This window comes from Arvicanthis niloticus, chromosome 12 (genome assembly GCF_011762505.2).
Source record: "Arvicanthis niloticus isolate mArvNil1 chromosome 12, mArvNil1.pat.X, whole genome shotgun sequence".
Classification (NCBI taxonomy): Eukaryota; Metazoa; Chordata; class Mammalia; order Rodentia; family Muridae; genus Arvicanthis; species Arvicanthis niloticus.
Window position 1 is genome coordinate 3,422,821 of NC_047669.1, and position 21,526 is coordinate 3,444,346.

A 21,526-nucleotide genomic window follows, 5' to 3' on the forward strand; every position below is an offset into this window, starting at 1 on the left:
GCATTTCAGCTAAGAAAGTCCCCTCTTGTAGGTGCATAAACGCCAGGGGCCTGCATAGCCACAAAGACATCTCCTGCTGGAGGACCTAATTGAAGACTGCCTAAGAGACCAAAGATTGCTGATACAGACAATGCTGGCCAATCAGAAACTTCTGTTTAGAAGTGATACTTTCTTGGGACCAATGAGGCACAGATGGAGGGTATTAAAGGAGCTTGTGGCGTTTCTCACTTTCTCCCAGAGTCAGTGTAAGAGTCTGTGTCGTTGATTTCATGCTACCTACCCCCTAACCCCCAAGGACAGGTAGGGTCGGGCAGTGCCCTGTTATTACAAGGTAGTCAATGTGCAGTGTCCGAAGCCTCGGCCCAAGGTCACAAGCATGCACTGTTGGTATGTCAGTGCTTTTGCTTTCTATGACAACACTGTGGTAGCCTTTCCCCTGCTGATGAGACAGGTATGCATATACAAATCTGCATGCGTGTTCCAAAAGAAAGATTAATCGTTCCTTCTTCTCCAAAGCTCTCTAAACCTTCCAGGACTGAGAATGCTCCTGTTGGTTGCATAGATGAGAGAAAGATCAAAGCCCATCTCAACTGTGACAGATGAAGACCACTGCTTGAACAGGCCCTCTCTCTGTGCTGTCCCATTTCAGAAACTGCCTAGGGGACTTGCTACTGCTGACTGTCTTCTGTCCATCTAAGGACTCACTCCAGTGCTCTTAGATGGACAGAAGACAGTCAGCAGAAGCAAAATCACTACTATGAGTCTACACTGAGGCTAACAAAGAGATGCCTGGTTTACAATCCCATGTCATCCACTTCTCCCTGTATTGAAATGTCCTCAGTATCGACTGTGTGTATGACTACTCTTCAAATCACTGTTTCCCAACTAAAGGAATCAGCAGAGTAAGGAGAAGCCAGGGAAAATCAGTCACTAAGGGGTACGGTCAGAGAGGGAAAGGAGGTACAACTGGAAGAGAGGGACATGGACGAGGTTCTGTCAGCAAGAGGTTCTGGGTACATTTCCAATGGTTCATCAATTTCTGACTGAAAAAAACAATGGTAAACAAAATCTCCACAATCAGAGGTCTGTTGAGGCTTAGTATCCAAAGTACCATCTTGTGGTGAATGGGGAACAAAGGATGTTTGGGGCTGAAGAATCAGGAATGGAAATTGCCACGGTCCAGTGGAAGAGAACCCTAGAGCCAGGCAAGTGCTTTTTGTTAAAGGCCTGTATTATCTTCTCATGTTATTTTCCTATGGCCATGAAAGACATGACTGGAAGGAGTAGGTTCCAGAAGGAATGACCTATGTTTCCTCAGACCCAGAACACAATAATAGATCAAGCATAGAACCATTTCCCCAAAGTCTTTTCTACACATAGGCTGGGACAAAAGAATAAAACAAACCCTAATTCTTGGAGCCAGGTGGGTAGATGTTGGGGTAAATCTCCAACCCAAATAGGACCGATCAAAGAAAACACAACTCAATAATTATGAACAAACTGCAGGCCTAGATTGGGCAGATTTACCACTACCCTATTTCATTCCCCATCTATAAGATCATAACTTGCGGTTTTTCCAGGCTGCATCCTTCTCTCCATTGTCCTTCCACCTCTCTCTCCTCCAGTTGTCTCTTATCCCTTCTCTCCAGTCGTTTCCTCCCCTTCCTCTTTTTCTCCCCTCCCCTCCCTCTCTTCTTCTCCCAGCTCCACCTCCTCTTCTACTGCCTAATCACCGAGCTCCACAACGAATACAGTGTAGCAGAATAAATATCCTGCTACAGGTAGACACACCATATTGAGATGTGTGTTGAGTGTGGTGCCCAGCACCACACTCCTGGCCTACAGCATGACAGCCATTGAGGTCCAGTTCAGCTCTACAGACCAGGAGAGAGGGATGGGACACAGAAAGCAATTAGTTACAGAGCTTTCTCACAAGCAGAATATATTTCATTCATCAATCAAGGACTGGGCATCTAGGAACATGCTGGGGCTGTGTATGGGTGAGCTGTCATGGAGACTTTCCACCGGAGACCTCAGCTACTGTCACTGAGCTCTTGACCCCAAGGCCTGGCTGCCTTTTGTTCCTTAGCTGCTCACCTTCAGTTGTTCACCACTGATTGGTGGCCTAACTGACCTTCTCATAGGTGTGACCATTCCCAGCCTCTGTCCCTTCATCTCCAAAGTCCTAAAAACTTCCAGGATGGCTGAGAAATGAGGCTGAGGGTTATCTCTATATCTCTACTGCTCATCATCCAAAATTGATGTGTCCAGGTTACACCCAATGCTGGATATTAAGAGAGTATAAACAACAACACCAGAACCAGAGTACACATACCCAAAAGGTACAAAGTACCAGGCCCAGGTATACTGTCAACTCACAGACTTTGAAAAATGCCCATTAGTCCTATAGAAAGAACAAACAGCAGTGGCCTAGAATGAGCTCCCATAAGAAATCAGAAGGGAAATGCCAACATCGCCCACCACTCTGCATCACATGCTACTGTGAGAAAAAGAACCAAGAAATCTGAATATAGTTAAAAAATCTGCACAAGAAATACTCTAAGTTAGACCAAATCACAGGAAAGTATCAGGTACAGGAACCAGACAGTAACAGCCTTTTCTAAACATATAACATTACTGCTTTGTACTCAGAAAGCACATCAAAATTTCAAACCTGAGAAGATGAAATCAAAAGAAACACTTAAAACTCAACAGAAACATGAATATCAAGTTGTTGGCAGAATACTATAGAAAAAGAAAAATCTTTTAAGTGGTTATTTTTCTGAGAGGAGAAACCAACCAACCAACCAACCAGAAACAAAACCCCAAACTGCATCTGTTCTCTGTGGAAAGGATATGGACACAAGCAAAGCATCTTAAGTTTAACACAGATCATATTTGGTCACTAGTGGAAACTATGTGCCAATGATAGAAGGTTAGGCATTCCTATTATCCTAAAACATTTATGGTCCAAGATGAAAGGCACTTTCAAACAAGTCTGTAGGTTAATCTCAACTGAGAGCATCAGAAGGGAACTATGGAGCTTTACTCATTATTTCAAAACCTCACTGTTTCATGGTTCTGTTCACAAGACAAAAATTTGTGGAGCAGGACAGAAGAGTGAGTTCAAGATAAGACTGATCTACTAAGTGAGACCCTATTAAGAAAAGAAGGAAAGGACAGAATGCAGGCAGAAACTAAACTAAACTAGCCCAACTAAAAACAAGAGAAATAAAAGTCAGCCCACAAGACAGAGCCATGGCACTCACACCAAAGCCTCTGGATCTGCAGTCATTTATCACGCCAGCCACAGGAAACTGGTAATTCATCATCAGTCTGACTACTACACATCTTATCAAAATACAGTTGTTGGGTTTTGTTTTGTTTGACACAAGGTCTCTCTGTGTAGCTTAGCTGGTCTTGGGCTCAGAGATCTACTTGCCTCTGCCTCCTAAGTGCTGGGATTAAACGTGTGTGGTGCCACCACTCAAATGCAGTTCAAAATGCTCAAAATGCACTTCTTTGTGACTGTTCTGCTTCACATATAGACTGTCTATAATGTTATTAAGACACACTTTGTGTTAGTATGAACATTTCATACTTTATACGGTCAAACAATATTGCTAGGTATGAACATATTCTGTTTATTCACCTATCAGTTGATAGGCATTTGAGTTGTTTCTATTTTGGGCTTTAAAAAGTTATTACTTTAGTTTATGTGTGGGTATTTTGCCTGCGTGTATGTAGTGTACCATGTGCATGCAGTACCCAAGGTGGCTACAAGTGGGCATCAGATGCCCCGGAATTGGAGTTACCAGTGTTGTGAGCCACCACCCAGATGCTGGGAATAGAGCCCTAGTCATCTGGAGCAGACAATGCTCCTGAGCAATGAGCCGTCTCTCCAGCCCCCCTACTGTTGCTTTTATCAATGATAATGTGGACATATCAGCACAAGTTTTTAATGGACATGTTTTATGTTAAATACCACCTAGGAGTAGTACTCCTATTCTCTGAGAAATCACTACAGTGCTTTCCACAGCAGCCGCACCATTTACACTCCTCCCAGCAATGGATGAGGCCCTGCTCTCTATACTGTTAGCACTGCTTCTAGTCTTTTTCAGTTTTTAATGGGGCCTTATAATATTACCTTGCTTGTCTCAAGTTATCATCTTGCCGAAGGCCCCAAGTAACAGGGACAATAGGTACATGACTACCAGCTATAAATTTTCTTTACACACACAAACACACACACACAGCCATCATAATAGTTATGTACTGGTATCTCACTATGGTTTGGAGTTTTGCTTTGTTTTTGAGGCAGGTCTCACTATCTTGGAATCCTTGACTGGCCTTGAACCTGTGGCAATCTTCCTGACTCAGTCTCTCCTGTGCTAGGATTCTAAGAGCATGTCATTATATCCTCTCAAAGCATTTATCTTTTTAATGTATTTTATCTATTACATGCGCATGTGTGGGCCCTTGTGTCACTGCACACTGTGAGGGCCAGAGGACTTTTACAAGTTGATTCTCTTGCACTGCTTATATCAGCTTTTACCCACTGCGCCGTCACTAGCCTCAGCCACTAGTGGTGCTGAGTATCTCTTTATGTGCACACTGGCCATCTTATATCTTCTTTTGAAAACTATCTATTTAAATCTTTGCCTATTTTTTTTTAGTGTTGTTTATAGAAACTAGAGAGTCAATACTCATCAAATTTTATTCATATTTTCTCCTATGCTAAGTTCTTTTTATTTATTTTTTTATTGGATATTTTATTTACATTTCAGATGCCATCCCCTTTCCCTATTTCCCCTCTGTAGAAAACTCCTATCCCATGGCTCCTTCGCCTTTTTGCTTTTATACAATTTGCCAGGTTCTTTTTGATGTGTCCTATAATCCACAGAGAGTTTGTACTTGGGTGGACATGGCGCAGACATGCGAGCAGAGAACAGAGAATTAAAGGTGTGCACTACCGTGCCAGCTTTATTATCTTAAATTTATGTTAACAATATACACTATATAGAGAACCTAATGAATAAACCTCAGAATTGTTAACTCTAAAATTGTCTTCTCTCCATGGAATCCTTTTCCTGTATTAACATTCGTCACAGCTTAAAAACAGAGAACTGACAGAGCAACTAGTGGTCAAGCACTTGCCTAGCGTATGGACACAATATGAGGGAGCATGACAAACAGACTTTTAAATTACTGTCACCTTGCCTCCTATTATTACTCTAAGTTCCAAAAGAACCCATAGTATCTCTGATTTTATTTTTAATTATGTGTATATATGAAGGGTGGTGCACATGAGTGCAGTGCCAGCCAAAGCCAGAAGAGGATATTGTCTTCCTGGAGCCAGAGTTTAACAGGTGGTTGGAGCTGTGGATGCTGGGAACTGATCTCAGATTTTCTGCAAAAGTATTACATGTTCTTAATCACTGAGCTTTCTCAAAACCCTTATTTTACATTAAGTGTCTCTCTGTGTTTATGTGTACACAAGCACAGATGCTCATGGGAGCCAGATGAGAATATAAAATGACCTAGAACTAGAGTTGTAGGCAATGAGCCACCCAATATTGGGGGTGGGGACTGAACTCAGGTCCTCTGCTGCTGGACCATCTCAAGCCCCTGTTTCTACCTTTTTATTTTTTTTTTTTTGAGAAAGAGAAGAGAAGAGAGAGAGGGAGGGAGGGAAGGAGGGAGGGATAAAGAGAGAGAGGGGGAGGAAGGGAGGGAGAAAAGAGAGAGAGAGGGAGGGAAGGGGAGAGAGAGAGAGAGAGAGAGAGAGAGAGAGAGAGAGAGAGACCCTTTATATAGCCCTGCTTCCTCTGAAACTCACTACAAAGATTTTTTTTGTTTTGAGTCAATCTGTGTAGCCCTGGCTGTCTGTCCTAAATTTCACTCTGTAGACTAGGCAGGCTTCAAACTCAGAGACTGCCTGAGACTTTGCCTCCTGAATGCTGGGATTGAAAATGCTCCACTTATGGCTGGTGCTTTTTTATTATTTCTAATTTTTTTCAATGAAAGATTATTTTGACTTAGAATATTTAAATTAAGGGAGTCTTACTTTTTCCAGGTAGTTCAAGAGAAGTCTGGTGCTTTCCATAAATGCTGTTATTTGAGTGAGTTTCTTTTTGGATCTCTGAGTTCAAGGCCAGTCTGGTCTACAGAGCTAGTTCCAGAACAGCCAGGGCTACACAGGAAAACCCTGTCTCAAGGGAGTGGGTGGGTTGGGGAGTCTGAATTTATGACCTTGGTCTCTGAAGGAAATGTAGGCATAAATCCTTATGGTCTTGAGTTAGATAACAGCTTCTGTTTATTACACAGCCAATAGTGACTGCATTTCTTTTAAAAACATGATAGATATCTTATTATCTTTAAAGATGGTTTATCCAATTCATAATTTCTGCAAATAGTATAAGCCATGGAATGATCTGGTCTAATGTATTTTAGTAAAATAAACGTACAGATAGAATTAAAAACATTTCTTTTTTTTTTTTTAAAGATTTATTTATTTATTTAATGTACATGATTACACTATGGCCCAGCCCAACTCCTAAAGCAGCCACAAGAAGTCAGAAGTAAGACCAGGAGAAGTGCCCAGCTAGGAAACCCCAACCACCCCAACTTCAGACCCACAGACTCAGGGAGAACCAGAGGGTTACTCCTTTAAGTCACTAAGTTTTAGACTGCTATAAGCCAGCTGAATCAACAGTATTTACATTTTGGAGCTAAATGATTCAAGTATGGTTTTTGTTGTTGTCGTCTGGTCCTGTCTGTCTGTCCCCACCTCCTAGGCCCAGCCCCAGCAAACATACAGTGTCTTACTATGTAGCCCCAGCTGTCCTAGAACTCATTATGTAGACCCAACTGGTCTCAAACTCACAGAAAACCACCTGCCTCTGCCTCCCAAGTGCTACGATTAAAGGTATGCGCCATTACACCCAGCTTCAATTAAGTCTTTACCAAATTCCTTTAACTGTAGAGTACAACTTTAATCCCAGCACTCAGGAGACAGGCAAACAGGTTTCTGTAAATTTGAGGCCAGTCTGATCTACATAGCAAGTTCCAAGACAATGAGGGTTACAGAGAGAAACCATATCTCAAAAACAAAAGAAAAGTCATAACAGGGCTGGGGATAGACCTCAGTGATAAGAGTACTTTGCCCAAGTACCTGGCAACAGCAGTAATATCACACACAAACACACACACACACACACACACACCTAAACAATAAAAATATCCCATCTCGCCGGGCGGTGTTGGCGCACGCCTTTCATCCCAGCACTTGGGAGGCAGAGGCAGGCGGGTTTCTGAGTTCGAGGCCAGCCTGGTCTACAGAGTTAGTTCCAGGACAGCCAGGGCTACACAGAGAAACCCTGTCTCGAAAAGCCAAAAAAAAAAAAAAAAAAAAAAAAAAAAAAAAAAAAAAAAAAAAAAAAAAAAAAAAAAAATCCCATCTCCCAGATATTTGCAAATTAGTGATCTAGGTATCCAAATATATAAAAAAATCACTAAAAAGATCAACTCAATTAAAATATGACCAAAGGATAAAAATGGACATTTTTACCACAGAATGTTTACAAATGGCTCCAAAGCACTACAGAGACATGTAACATCATCACTACACAAACAAAAAGCAATCAGAAGCACTGGTGACCACTTCTCACACACTGACCTAGCAAGACAATGGCTAATGCTGGGAGCAACAGAGCCTTACGCTGCTGGTAGGCTCCATGCAGTTTAGAGGACAAACCTACTCCATCTTGGGACCGGCCCCCCATCTTAAAAGAAAAAGGGCCTGAGAACTTGACCTGTGGCTGAACCCAAGCTGCATCCAAGTCCCAGAAAGGACCCCACAGCTTGTCCTTGGCCCATATCCCAGAGTTACCCCCAGCTACTTCCGAGCAACAGCCAACTAAGATTAGTCTGACTGTTTGAGGTTTTACTTCAGAGCACCACCTGTCCTCGGCTGACAGTAGTCATTCAACCAGATGCGTGCCAGGCTGGAAACCCCTCTCTTGCTCCCCATTTCCTATAAAACCTTGTCCCACTGAGGGCTTGGGGCTTCACCAGCTGGTCCTACTGCATCAGTCAGTGGGGAGTGAGTCCAAGCTTGAATAAAAGAGACCCTAGTGCGAGTACATCAGAATCGGCTCCTTGGTGGTCTTTTGGGGCTTGTGAACTGGCACAACACAGCTACTCCAGAAAACAGTTTGAAAACTTGAACCCCAAGTATGTATGGATTTTTTGTTTACCCAAGAGAAATGAAATAAATCTTAAAAACAAACAAACAAAAAATTTAGTAGATAAAGCCAGGTGGTGGTAGCACACACCTTTAACCCCAGCACTCAGTAAGCAGAGACAGGCAGATCTCTGAGCTTGAGGCTCCTAAACCTGCTCTACAGAATGAGTTCCAGAACAGCCTGGGCTACACAGAGAAATCCTGTCTTGAGACAGAAACAAAAAACAAACCAAAACAAAACCCTAGTATAAGAGTATTTAAAATAAGTCATTATTCATGACAGCCCCCAAATGAAAACCACTCAAATGAATAGTAACTGATTTACCAATATACAGAAATATACAATATGCAGAAAATGATACAGCCATCCAAGATGGAATATAACTCAACAAAGAGAGAGTTCAGGGATGGTCACAGTGGCACACCCCGTTAGTACAGAAGCAGGTGATCTCTGTTGAGGCCAGCCTAGTCCACACCGTGAAATGTTGCCTTGAAAAGAAGACAAAGGAGTCAGGTATGCACTACAGCATGGCTGATGTATCAACCCTGACAAGACTGCCATGTGAAAGTAAGCAAGCACAGCAAACCAGAGCATGCAATGGCGCTGACAGAGCACTTTCAGCTGGGAAAGCCCAGCAATAAAGTGGGTGAGCGGCCGCTGGTGGCTGGGGGATGGAGTGTGACTGCTAATGCTACTCCCCATGACTGAATTATATACCTCCAGTGAGTGAATTTGATATTCCTTACTTTAATCTCAACAATGCTTCTAAAAGATGTAGTCCATGCACAGAGCAGCTCTGGAAATCTGTGATCCATATACTTGTACACAAAAACACACTGCCCATCTCTACACAGTTTCACTTCATTTCTGCCATTTTTCATCACTTGTTTTTTTTTTTTTTTTAATAGACTGTTTATTTTATGTGGAGATGGTCTCACTTGTAGCCCTGACTAGCTTAGAGTTTGATATGTAGACCAGGCTGGCCTCAAATCCACTTGCTTCTGCCTAAGTGCTAAGATTAAAAGCATGCACCCAGTTTTAAATTAAAATTGTGTGGTTGTAGGGGTAGGGGCAGAAGTGGGCTGGGTGGTGACGTGCATGGGAGTGCAGGCGTCTATGAAGTTTTAGGCTGTTGTGAACCATCCTACATAATAGGTGCTGGGAACTGAACTTGAGTTCTCTTCAAGAATAGTATGGTCTTGTAATTGCTGAGCCATCTTTCAGCCTCTTGTTTCACTTCTAATCTCCATTCCTGAGAACTAAGACACTGAAAGAAGGTCACATAAAGGCCATGGTGCTGTACTAGCCTGAAAATTCTTCTCTGAATTCTACCTGGCTGGAAGTTCCAGCCTTAACTTTTCCAGCATTGGCCGCATCCCTGAACAGAGAAACCAAAGATGACTCTAGACTTCTGCCTCAGGGATGTGTAGCACAAAGCCAGCATTTCTTTTATAGGGTCAATGGGATCCAAGGAACTCCCTATGGGAATCACAGGGCCAACTACACTTATATGACATGGTCAGTAATGAGGCCAGGGTCAGAGGCAGGGCCTGCAGCCACAGTGCCAATCTAGGAGTCTTGACTTTTCCATGGACACATGGGAGGTTCCAGAGTGCTGTGGGGAAGCCAGCTGTATCTGAGAGCAGCAATCAAGCACTCCCCTTTCCAGGATCCAAGTAGTAGGAGCTTAGTACTAGCAACACACTCCTCCTGGAACCACTGTGCTGGGGACTCTGGCCAGCAGGGTCTTACCCGGGTCTTGGCCTTCAGGAACACATGACTCTCCATATCCTTGCTAGATTTACTGTGGGCCACACCAGCTTTCCTCATGGCATCCTCACTGAAATACAAAAGAAGAGATGTTTACAAACACTAGCATGTCTACCCTGGTAGAGAGGTACTGTCCCTGGGGAACCAGCCTGGCTGAAGTCCTAGGGAGGAATCAGGGAGAGGCACTCAGCAGGGCAGTGGCTAGAGCTAAGCATCAGAGAAGAAGGGCAAGGATCAGAAGAAAGGTGAAAAGAAAAGGTAATTACCATAAGGAAAAGAGAAGCCCCTGGGCATGAAGGACAGGGGGGCTGCCCCAAGAGATTGCTCACAACCAGCACTGTTGATTAGGTCAGTGAGTGGCTAGCCAGCCTCTACTTATAGGCCTGTGAGTACCTTGAGCCCCTATTCAACTCTACATCTAGGTACTGTGAGACTGCAGCTCTACATTTCTCACCTATAAAATGAACAGTCCACACAAATCACATCCCATGCCCCACAAGGCAAGAGTCTGTGTATGAAAAGTCATGCCTTCCTAACAGGACCAAAGAGACCAGCTCCAACTTCTAACTAGTAAGAACAACGGGAGATAGTATACCAATGTAAAACCACAACAAAACATTGAAAACACATTTTATATACAGATATAAAAAGGACTATCCTAGTAAAGGTTCTATTTTACTCTCTGGGAAAGAGCTATGCATATGGCCCAAACAGAGCCCTGACAGCACATGCTGCCTCCTTCTACCTGCACACACAGCACAGAAAGAACAGGTATGGGGGCTGAAGAGATGGTTCAGTGGCTGAGAGCACTTGTTGCTCTCTCAGAGGACCGGAGTTTGACTCCTAGCATCCACATAGTGGCTCACAACCACCTGTAACTCCAGTTCCAGGAAATGTCTGCCTCTGAGGGCATTGCACTCAGTATTGATGCATTCATGCAGGCAAAACACTCATACACATAAAAGAAAATAAGAAAATAAATAGAAAGAACAGGTATGTATCTGCTAGAAAGAAGCATATTAATTGGAGCTATGGGTCTGAGATACTGGCTACTCTGGTTGGTCTTCTTGTAGCACTGGGTTTACTGGCAAACCAATCAGAAAATTGGGGACTCTGGGCTTCAATTCATAGTGGGATAAAAGTCCAGTCCAGTTGGTACTCAAAAGCATTCTGACTCCCAAAACACAAACTGACTCAGTAGTTACTGAAAAACACGTGTGGACTACAACACTGCACCTATTAAGTCACAGCAAAACCACAAGTAGAAATAAGATAGAATAAGACACACCAAACACAGCATGGGCAGTGTGAGGTGCTCAGTAGTTAAAATCACTTGCTACATAAGCCTGACAACGTTAGTTTGACCCTAGATCCATGTAAAGGTGGAAGAACTGGTACCATAAAGTTGTCCTCTGACCCCTACATACATGCCATAGCATACCATACTCTTTCTACCCACAGTAATTAATAGATTAATATAAAACATCACATTGCTGGATCCTTTATTAACAGCATGTCTGAAGTTCTGGCCTCTTCTATCTATTTTCTGAAGTTCTAGCTCTGGCTCTGGCTCTGGCTCTGGCAAGATGGCAGCAGCAGGTACCTGCTTGCAAGGCATACAGGTGTGGCACAGATATATGAGAAAATGTCCCTGGAGCCACAGGAGACATGAGAATAATGAAGTAGAAGAGTACCAAGAACCAGCCCAACCCACAGGAAGTACAGGAACAGACAGCAGGAGCAGGGCCGCTAGAGACCCAGTGCAAAAGTGCCTAGGCTACAGGCTTCTCACTGGAAACGGAAACATCACCTGGTAGATGATGAAAACCACTGAGATGAAACAGACCTGAGTCTCAGAAGGCCTACTGTTTCTCTTCCTGACCTCTGGCAGGTACAGAAAAGGTAAAGGTAAACAGAACTACAGTAGAATTTAGAGATGCAGAACAGTCTACGAATACCCGGTCCCAAGGGAGGGCAGCAAGTCAATCAAGCACTTGTTGATGAGCAGCACACCCCTAACATTCATGTGGACACAGAAAAAGGGGAGCAGGCACAGGCATCTGACAGGGATGCAGTCGCACAGATAGGCTCTGTGTCATCACCAAAGGCTGAGCCAGACTCCTAAGAGGGTCCTCACAAACTGCTGCCGAGTACTTTTGTACTTTTTGGGCCCAGCACAACCTTAGCTCAAAGAACACCAGGTAGCATCATGCAGGGAACAGAAAGATCCAGGACATAGCATACTGTGACTGCTTTGAGACAGTAGGAAAACAAAGCACAACCAGTGACCTGGACAAAGAAATGTGCTTGGTGAGCAGTAGGCAAAGTGTACCAGTGATATGCAATTAATATGCCTTTCCAGTGAGAAATCACCCCGAGTGATTACTCAGGGATTAATAAAGGAAAAGGGGAAAGGATCTTTAGTAACAGCACATGACTGGTTCTGGCTAGTGCACAAAAGGGAACAGAACATTTTACCTGCTTATATCGGCCTTAGGCTTATAACATTCCACACATACTGTCATCCTTAAATCTCCCTCAGGTTTCAGCTTACACTCTGAACAATGTAAACAAAGAGAAGAAACTACAAGTCTGATCACTTGGGCAGATGGCATATTTGCAGTGCAGAGGTTCTGCCAGAATTCTTTCTTGAGTATATCACTGTTGTTCTTTTCATAATGGTTACCCAGGGTCAGAATTATGGCAGGAAGCCCAGCAAAAGTATGCTTCTCCAGAAAAGAGCACAGGGAGCTTAATGGTGGATCAAGACTTATGAGTGCTTGAGACCCTTTGCTGCTCCTGTGAGCTGTCCTTCAAAAGCCTGCCTTTGATGTGGAGACAGGCCTAAGGGCCAGTGGTAAATCGGGGTTTCTCCTTTTGTTATGGAAATAGAACCTACATGGAGCTCAATTTCAAAGAAAACACATTAGCAGAAACTTTCTCAACACCCTGCACTTGAATTATGATACAGACTTTTCATCCCTACAGTTCCTAACAAGTCTCTGCTCAGTGTATTATTGAGCTTCCAGTAACACTGGAGGCAGTGTTCCTCAGCACGTGCTTTACTTTTCTTACTTTCCTTCTCTCCCCAACCCCACCATCGGGTTTCTCTGAGTAATCCTAGCTGTCCTGGAACTTGCTCTGCAGACTAGGTTGGCCTCAAACTCAGAGCTCTGCCCATCTCTGCTTCTGTGAGTGGTGGGATTAAAGGCAGGCATCACTGCTGGCTTCTCAGCTAAATTCTTTATTGCACCAATGTTATTCCTTCAAGTTTCTTCTGTATCACTAGATGCCAGGGGACATTGCCAAAGGGTAAGTTCTACCCTCCCAAAAGAGTAATATTACATGATACAGATGGTGTGAGCATCGACTATTAGTGACCCAAAGTTTGAAGTGTATAACCTAGTTAGAGGCCAAAGACAATCCGCACCACACCACACACCACACACCACACCACACCACACCACACCACACCACACCACACCACACCACACCACACCACAGGGATGGGACAAGCTGTGCAGGGCAATTCAATGCTCTGCTAATCTCGCATCCCAGTCGCAGTGCCTGCAGACAGTCTCTTCATACTTAATAAACCCCGATGCCTTGATTGCTGTTTTTGCTCCTATTTCTAGTCTGAAGATCCCTCTCCATAAAGTAAAGCTAACGAGTGGAATGGAAAGCAGAGGCACTTGGCCTTCCTTTACCTCCCTCGCACTTGGTCCCTAACAAGCACATTACCCCTTCAGGTCTTGGGTGTGGCCCCCAATTCAGACTCTTACTTAGTCAGGTTCAAGTCCTCCCTTACTGTAAGACCACAGAGACTGTGTATAGTTCTAGTCCACCCTGGAATAGACCTGGCTGCTATCTTATCCCTTTTGACCCCCCCCCCCAATCTACCCCCAGAATGCTCACCACTTTGACACATATAGTCCCTCCTGCCTCCCTTGTGGCAAGGCACTGCCCCCCCCCCCCCCCCCCGTTCTTGCACCACCTAATTCTTCTGGCCATGGTTGCCTTGCTTGGTTTAGAATGGAGCCTAGTGGGACTGATCAATCACTTTGGCCTAGAACTACCTTCACAAGAAGGGCTTGGGGGGGGGGGGGGTTAGGGCTGGAAAGATGGCTCAACAGTTAAGAACACTGACTACTCTTCCAGAAGTTGAATTCAATTCCCAGAAACCACACTGGTGGCTCACAACCATCTGTAATGGGATCTGGTGCCTTCTTCTGGTGTGTCTGAAAACAGCTATAGTGTACCCACATACAATAAATAAATAAATCTTAAAAAAAAGAAAAGAAAAGAAAAAAAGAAACCCTGCTGAGACTTGGGCATGGTAGCACATACCTTTAACCCAGCAGTTCTCAACCTGTAGGTCTCAACCCCTTTCCGGGGTGAACTGACCCTTTCACAGGGATCACATATCAGATATTTACAATTGATAACAGTAGCAAAATTAGTTATGAAGTAGCAACAAAATACAATTTTATGGATGGGGGGGGGAAGAGGTCAGCACAACATATTAAAGGATAGACAGCATTAGGGAGGTTGAGAACCACTGCTTTAATCCTAGCATTCTGTGAGGCAGTGGTGGGTAGATCTCTGTAAATTTGAGGCTAGCCAGATCTATATGGTTCCATGCCAGCCAGAGCTACTTAACTGTGCAGTGCGATGGACTCCTCTAATATTTCCACCACACAGAAATATTAGTCTGCCCAGATGAGGCACCATAGTTCCTGCAGCTCCTTCAGGCAAGGCTGTCCCCATTTGGACTCTGATTCATCTGGGGTACCCTCAACAGTGGACAGTCTACCACTCCAGCATAAAGGACCCTCCCATGGCTGTGCTAATAAGAACTAGTCTTTCCTCCAAGTCTTCCCTGATTCTCTTTTCCATGCCATGTTCTTAGGGCCCTAGTCATCACCCAAGGACCCCTTCATAGCTCTCAGTTAGGACTCTTTGACTCTGCTTTCTTCATCACCATCCTCCATCCCAGGCAATGCCAGGCTCCTTCCTTGGCCTACCTTCTTTTACACTGCTGAAGGGAAAGAATACCCACTCCTCTGGTCTCCTACAGATGTTTAAGGTAGGTGTGTGCGTGTGTGAGCGTGCTCTTCGTTTTGCTTTGTTTTGTTGGTAGTGGTAGCTTTTTTCAGACATGGTCTCTCTATGCAATTCTGAGTATCATGGAGCTTACTCTGTAGACCAGACTGGCCTTGAACGCAAAAGACTCCCCCCACCCCCCCACCCCCGCCTCTCCTTTTGAGTGCTCGGATTTCTTGGCTTTGTTTGTTGTGATTTGTTTGTTTTGATTTTGAGACAGGGTTCACGAAGCCCAGGCTGGCTTTGAACACACTAAATAGCTGAGGATGACCTTGAATTTCTGATCCTCCTGCCTCCACTTGCCAAGTGCTAGGAATTTCTGCCCATACCTATTATGTAAGTGGTCTGTTGGCAAATCACTACCTGTGTACACTGTTTGATCGATCACCCACCTAGGGTAGAAGCCTACAGTTTGCATGTGAGACCCCTCACCCTGAATGTTTAAAACCCAAACCACTAGTAATAATCATGAGGAGACAAGTGAGGAAGAAGTGTAGGCTTGTTACGAGAGAACTATTCCACACGTTTGCTATCATTTTTACCACGATCTCTAAAAGAGATAAGGAAAGGTGTCTCTGATGCTTCATGCATTCAGAGCATCTGCCCACCACCCCTATCTCCCTCTTCACAGTGTGTTAACAGTCCCACGGAGACCACATGGGACTTACTCTTTGGAAAAGCCCTTAATGCCTATCCTTATCATACCTATAGGCTATAGAAGGTATGTCCCAGGGAAAAAAAAAACTAACAGAACATGAAGCCCAAGGTTAACTGTGCTGAGATACAAGTCAAAAGGCATGGGAAGAATTAGCAACAAATACCCAGAAAACCAGCCCCCTACCTGCCCAAAGGCAAAAACAACTATCAAGTGCAGTATGCTTCTGTGCTTAGTGCATAAAATATGGACATTCATTACTGATTTGCTCAGTCAAACACTGGGAGCAGCAGCAGAGACAAGAGAATGTACAGCTACAGAGTAAGTCATTCACACAACTCCTAAGGTAGCAGCATGTGCAAGCTACTAAGAACAGAGACACACGCCAGAAGACACAGCAAGAGTCAAAGGTAGCTGCTACTTTTGAGAAGAGAGAGTAAAGGGCCAATGACTTTTGCATTCACATACATTTTAAACTTAAATTTCAAGGGGCTGAGGAGATGGCTCGATAGTAAAGCACTGGCTTCACGAGCACAAGACCCTGAGACTGACTCTGGTACTGTGGGCAGCTGCAGCAGCACTCAACTGTAACCTAAGTGCTGAAGTACACAGAGAGGCAGAGTCTGGGCCTTGCTGGCCTCCAGGCAGTGAGAGACCCTGTCTCAAGTAATAAAGCAGAGCTGTGACAGAAGACACCTGATATGACTTGCAGCCTGTTATGGTTGGTTGTACATGCTCAGTCCAGGGAGTGGCACTATTAGAAGGTGTGGCCTTGTTGGAGTAGGTATGTTACTGTGGGTGTGGGCTATAAGACCCTCATCCTAGATGCTTGGAAGTCAGTATGCTACTATCAGCCTTCAGATGAAGATGTAGAACTCTCAGCTCCTCCTGCACCATGCCTGCCTGAATGCTGTCATGTTCCCACCTTGATGATAATGAACTGACACTCTGAACCTATAGGCCAGCCCCAATTAAATGTTATCCTTATAAGAGTTGCCTTGGTGATGGTGTCTGTTCATAGCAGTAAAACCCTAACCAAGACAGAAGCTGGTACCAGGAGTGGGGTATTTCTGTGATAGGCCTGACCTTGCTTTTGTTTGAAAGAATGTGGATTTTGGGACTTTGGATTTGGAAAGCAGTGGAATGCTTTATATGAAGCTTAATGGGCTATCCTAATACGAACATGGAAGACTTTGTTATTGAGAGTGATTTGAATTGTACAGATCTGGCCCAAGAGATTTCAGTGGAGAATTTCAATATGTGGCCTAGAGACGGTTTTTGTGGTATTTTGGTGACGATTGCCGCTACTTTTTGCCCTTGTCTGAAGAGTCTGCCTGAGGCTCAGGTGAAGAGACTCAGATTAATTGTACTGACAAAGGACGGCTCAGAAACACCCATCATAGACTTTATTCTCTGGTTGAGTCTCATGAAGAGCATTTTAAACAAATGTAGCAAGTTGAGAAAGGAAAAATACAAAATATATGGTTCGAGTATTAAAGGAGCACCAGGAAGTGAATGGAGCTGAATCCTGTGTTCAAGGATATTAAATTGAATTAAGGCAGTAATGACCTTGGGGCAAGATCTCACCCAGCTAAATTTAGGTCCAGGCATGGTAATACAAACCTTTAATCCCAGGAGGCAAAAACAAGCAGATTTCTGAGTTCAAGGCCAGCCTAGAACAGAGCAAATTCTAGGTGAAAAACAAACAAACAAACAAACAAACAAACAACAACTTAAATTCAGGCTTGGTGGACCACACTTTTAATCTCAGGGCTTATGAGACAGGCATGCAGATATCTGAGTTCAAAGTCAGTCTACAAAGCAAGTTCCAGGACAGCCAAGCTTAGGCAGTGAAGGAGTTGGAAAGCAGAAAGCTGATGATAATGTAATAGAACAAGGGGCCATGTTTCATCTCCTGCAAGCAGCAGAACTCAGCGTGTCTCTGGCTTTATAGTCAAGAGGAGAAGGAGACTACTGGGACAATTAAGAAGCAATCAGCATCACTGAGTTGAAATTTTCTGGAAAGTATTTTCTTAGAGCACAAAGAAGCTGTGTTCCAGAGGTAGCCAAGGTTGTACCTCATGCTGTAGCTGTACTTGGTAATGTGTAAGAGTCACCCAGGTGGTACTGGTTTTGAAAACATGAAGGGGTCATGAAGAGAAGCTGAGGCCTGGTACTGTGAGAGGCCATGAAACGCCATTGGTGAAAGTGCAGCCTCAGTTGCAGTTGATGGCCCAAGACTGAAGGGGGTCATGCAAAGGAGCTGAGGCTTGGCACCATGAAGAGAGCATATAAAAGGCTATTGGTGAAACCTAGTTGCAGATGCCAGTACCATGGGATGATCACCAAGAACAGCAGGGGCAGTAGAAAGGATCAACCTGAGCTTAGAGTGCTAAAGAGGGCAGAGCTGGACAAGTGACACCTTTGGAGGAGCCCAGAAGGTCATGTGTAGATCTCAGACATTGGAACAAGAAGCTGTAACACTGAAGTTGCCTTGGAGACCGCAAGATGTTAGAGATGCCAGAACCATGGGCTATCTGCTGAGGAAAGCTGCTAACAGCAAGTGGAAACAGCCCAGGAAAGAAATTTGTTACAGTCAACATAGATGAACATTTTAACATTGTTGAGACTGCTACAGACTAGGAGGATTTTTGAAGTTGGATTAAATGTATTTTGCATTATGCTATGTTTGGGTATTGGTCCCATAGACTCATATGTTTGAACAAGTCTATGGGCCAGGTTTGTAAATGCTCAGTCCAGGGAGTGGCACTATTAGGTGTGGCCCTGTTGGAGTAGGTTTGTCACTGTGGGTGAGGGCTTTAATACCCTAGTCCTAGCTGCCTGGAAGGCAGTATTCAGCAGCAGCCCTCAGATGAAGATGTAGAACTCTCAGCTCCTCCTGTACCACGCTTGCCTGGATGGTGCCATGATCCCGCCTTGACAATAATAGACTGAATGTCTGAACCTGCAAGTCAGCCCCAATTAACTGTTGTCCTTATAAGAGTTGCCTTGGTCACGGTATCTGTTCACAGCAGTGAAACCCTAAGACACAGCCTCTACACCTACATACATACACATGCACCCACTCACTTGCGCACGCACACACACACACATACAAGTATTTTTTGAGACAGTGTCTTGTTATGTAGCCCTGGCTAGCTTGGAACTATGTCCATTATGCTGACCACATTGGACTCAAACTCAGAGATCTGCCTTATGTCTCTGCCTCCCAAGCACTGGGATTTAAGGTGTGTACTCCATGCCTATTCTAATAAATTTATTTATTTACTTTTTTGGTTTTTTGAGAGAGCCTCACCATATACCCTTGGCTGTCCTGCAACTCACCTGATGACCAGGCTGGCTTCAAAGTCATAGAGATCTGTCTGACTTTGCCTCCTCAGTGGTGGGACTAAAGATGTGTACCACCAAGTCAAACCACAAAAAATTTTTAGTCATTAGAAATTAAATTGCCTGCTGTAATGGTTTGAATAAAAATGGCCCTCATAGGCCCCTATGGTTGAATGCTTCGTCATCAGAAAATGGCACTATTTGGGAGGGACTAAAAGGTGTGGCCTTGTTGGAAAAAGTATGTCACTGGGGGTGAGCTTTGGGGTTTCAAAATCTCAAGCCATGCCGGTGTCTTCTCTCTTCCTGATGCCTAGGGATCCAGATGTAGACCTCTGAGTGACTTCTCTGGCACATCTCTGTGTACTACTACCATGCTCCCTCCCATGATGATAACAGACTAAACCTCTGAGACGGTACGCCAGTTCCAAGTAAATGATGTCCTTTACAGGAGATGCTATGCTATCTATGGTCATGGTTTATCTTCATAGCAATAAAGCAAAGACTAAGACACCTGCTCACCTAAACTCTCTAGAAAGTTGTACTTCCACAACTTTCACTCTGAGAGAAAGCAATTAAGGAAAACGAGTGTCTGACATAGACATAACAGCCAGAAAAGCAGGCAGCAAAAAGGGAACCAGGAAGATTCTGGACGATCCCTTTTGAGAAGTATTGGTATGATGTGAAAGCTCCAGCAGTGTTCAGTATTAGAAACACTAGAGAACGGCAGTCACAAGGACTCAAAAAGCCAAGATTGCATCTGATGACTTCAAAGGCCATATGTTTGCAGTGAACCTTGCTGATCTACATTTCAACACAGTTGCATTTAGAAAATTCAAGCTAACTACTGAGAATGTTCAGGACAAAACTGTCTATGTTCCTCAGCATGGATCTTACCCAGGACAAAATGTGTTCCACGACTTAAAAAGGGCAGCCATGATTGAAGCTCATGTTGCTGTAAACAGAACAGATGGTTATTTGTCCATCTCTTTTATGCTGGCTTTACTACCAAAAAAAAAAAAAGTGTTAATAACCAGGTAGGTAAGACCTTCCATGCTCAGACCCGCAGGTCCACCAAAGCTAGAAGAACACAGAAATCATGGCCTGAACAGTGCAGACACGTGACTTGAAATAAGTGATAAGTTGAATCCCAAAATTGGGAAAGACAAAAAAGGCTTGTCAGTCTTTATTCTCTCTAAAAGCAAATGGTGAAGCAGCGAAAGTTTGATCTGGACACAGGTGCACTGGTGCAGGGGAAGCTCTGCAGAGCTGCTGGTGAAGAGACACATGGGGCTGGAGCTGAGTGAGCTGACAGGGAAAACTACCAATCTTAGAATCTGCTTAAAATCCAGATTTTTAATAATGACAAATGAAGTTATTTGTGTGTTTGGGGGGGGGGGATACCAAATAATGAAAACCAAATGTGGGGCTCACCCTTATCACCTCAGTCCTCTGACTAGTAGCTGATTTCCAGGAGCTTTAGGCCAGTCTGCCCCACAAATTGAATTCCGGGTCCACCTGGACGACAGACTGAGATACTGTCATTAATAATAATGAATCAGCAGGGTATGATGGCTCACAGCTGTAAAACAAGGCAGCTAAAGCAGCAAGATCAAGCAAGTTTGAGACCAGCCAGGGTTACAGAATGAGACCTTGTCTCAAAAAGTGGAGTGGGATGCTGGCCTAGGCTGTGTATGATGTTACACTTTAAACATCGCATTCAGGAGGTAGAGGCTGACAGATTTCAGAGTTCTAGGTTTATCTGGGCAGCAATAGTGAGAACTTGTTTCAAAAAGGGAGTGTGGTGGTTTGAATATGCTTGGCCCAGAGAGTGGTACTATTAGAAGGTGTGGCCTTGTTGGAGTAGGTATGGCCTTGTTGGAGGAAGTGTGTCACTGTGAGGGTGGGCAATGAGACATCCTAGCTGCCTGAAAGCTAGTCTTCTTCTAGCAGCCTTCAGATGAAGATGTAGAACTCTCAGCTCCTCCTGCATCTTGCCTGCCTGGACACTGCCATGCTTCCCACTATGATAAATGGACTGAACCTCTGAATCTATAAGCCAGCCCCAATTAAATGTTGTCCTTATAAGAGTTGCCTTGGTGATGGTGTCTCTTCACAGCAATGGAAACCCTAACTAAGGGGATGGGGGGTAGGATCTACAGAGATGGTTCTATGGCACTTGTTGCTCTTACAGAGGACCCATGTTCTGATGGCCTCTCTGACTACTATAAGTGCCAGATGTGTCATGTGGTACACCTATATTCACATAGACAAAACACTCATATACATAAAGTAATTATTTTTAAAGAGAGAAAATGTGCATAATGTAGCACAGAAACAGAAGACTCCTGGGGCTAGAGAGATGACAGAGGTTAAGACTCTGTACTGCACTTTTAGAAGAGTTCAA

The 21,526-nt window shown here is 44.1% G+C and overlaps 1 protein-coding gene across 12 annotated transcripts in view; it reads right to left on the reverse strand.

Annotated features, from left to right (window-relative positions):
* Positions 1 to 21,526, reverse strand: part of Med15 (mediator complex subunit 15) — a 70,615-nt gene that overhangs the window by 35,154 nt on the left and 13,935 nt on the right. For 10 of the 12 annotated variants that reach the window (XM_076942577.1, XM_076942579.1, XM_076942580.1 and 7 more), the window contains exon 2: positions 9,999 to 10,086. The exons of the other annotated variants lie outside the window; for them this stretch is intronic. In XM_076942577.1, coding sequence (XP_076798692.1) covers positions 9,999 to 10,086 — 88 coding nt within the window. The remainder of the gene's footprint in view (positions 1 to 9,998; positions 10,087 to 21,526) is intronic. 12 annotated transcript variants of the gene reach the window in all.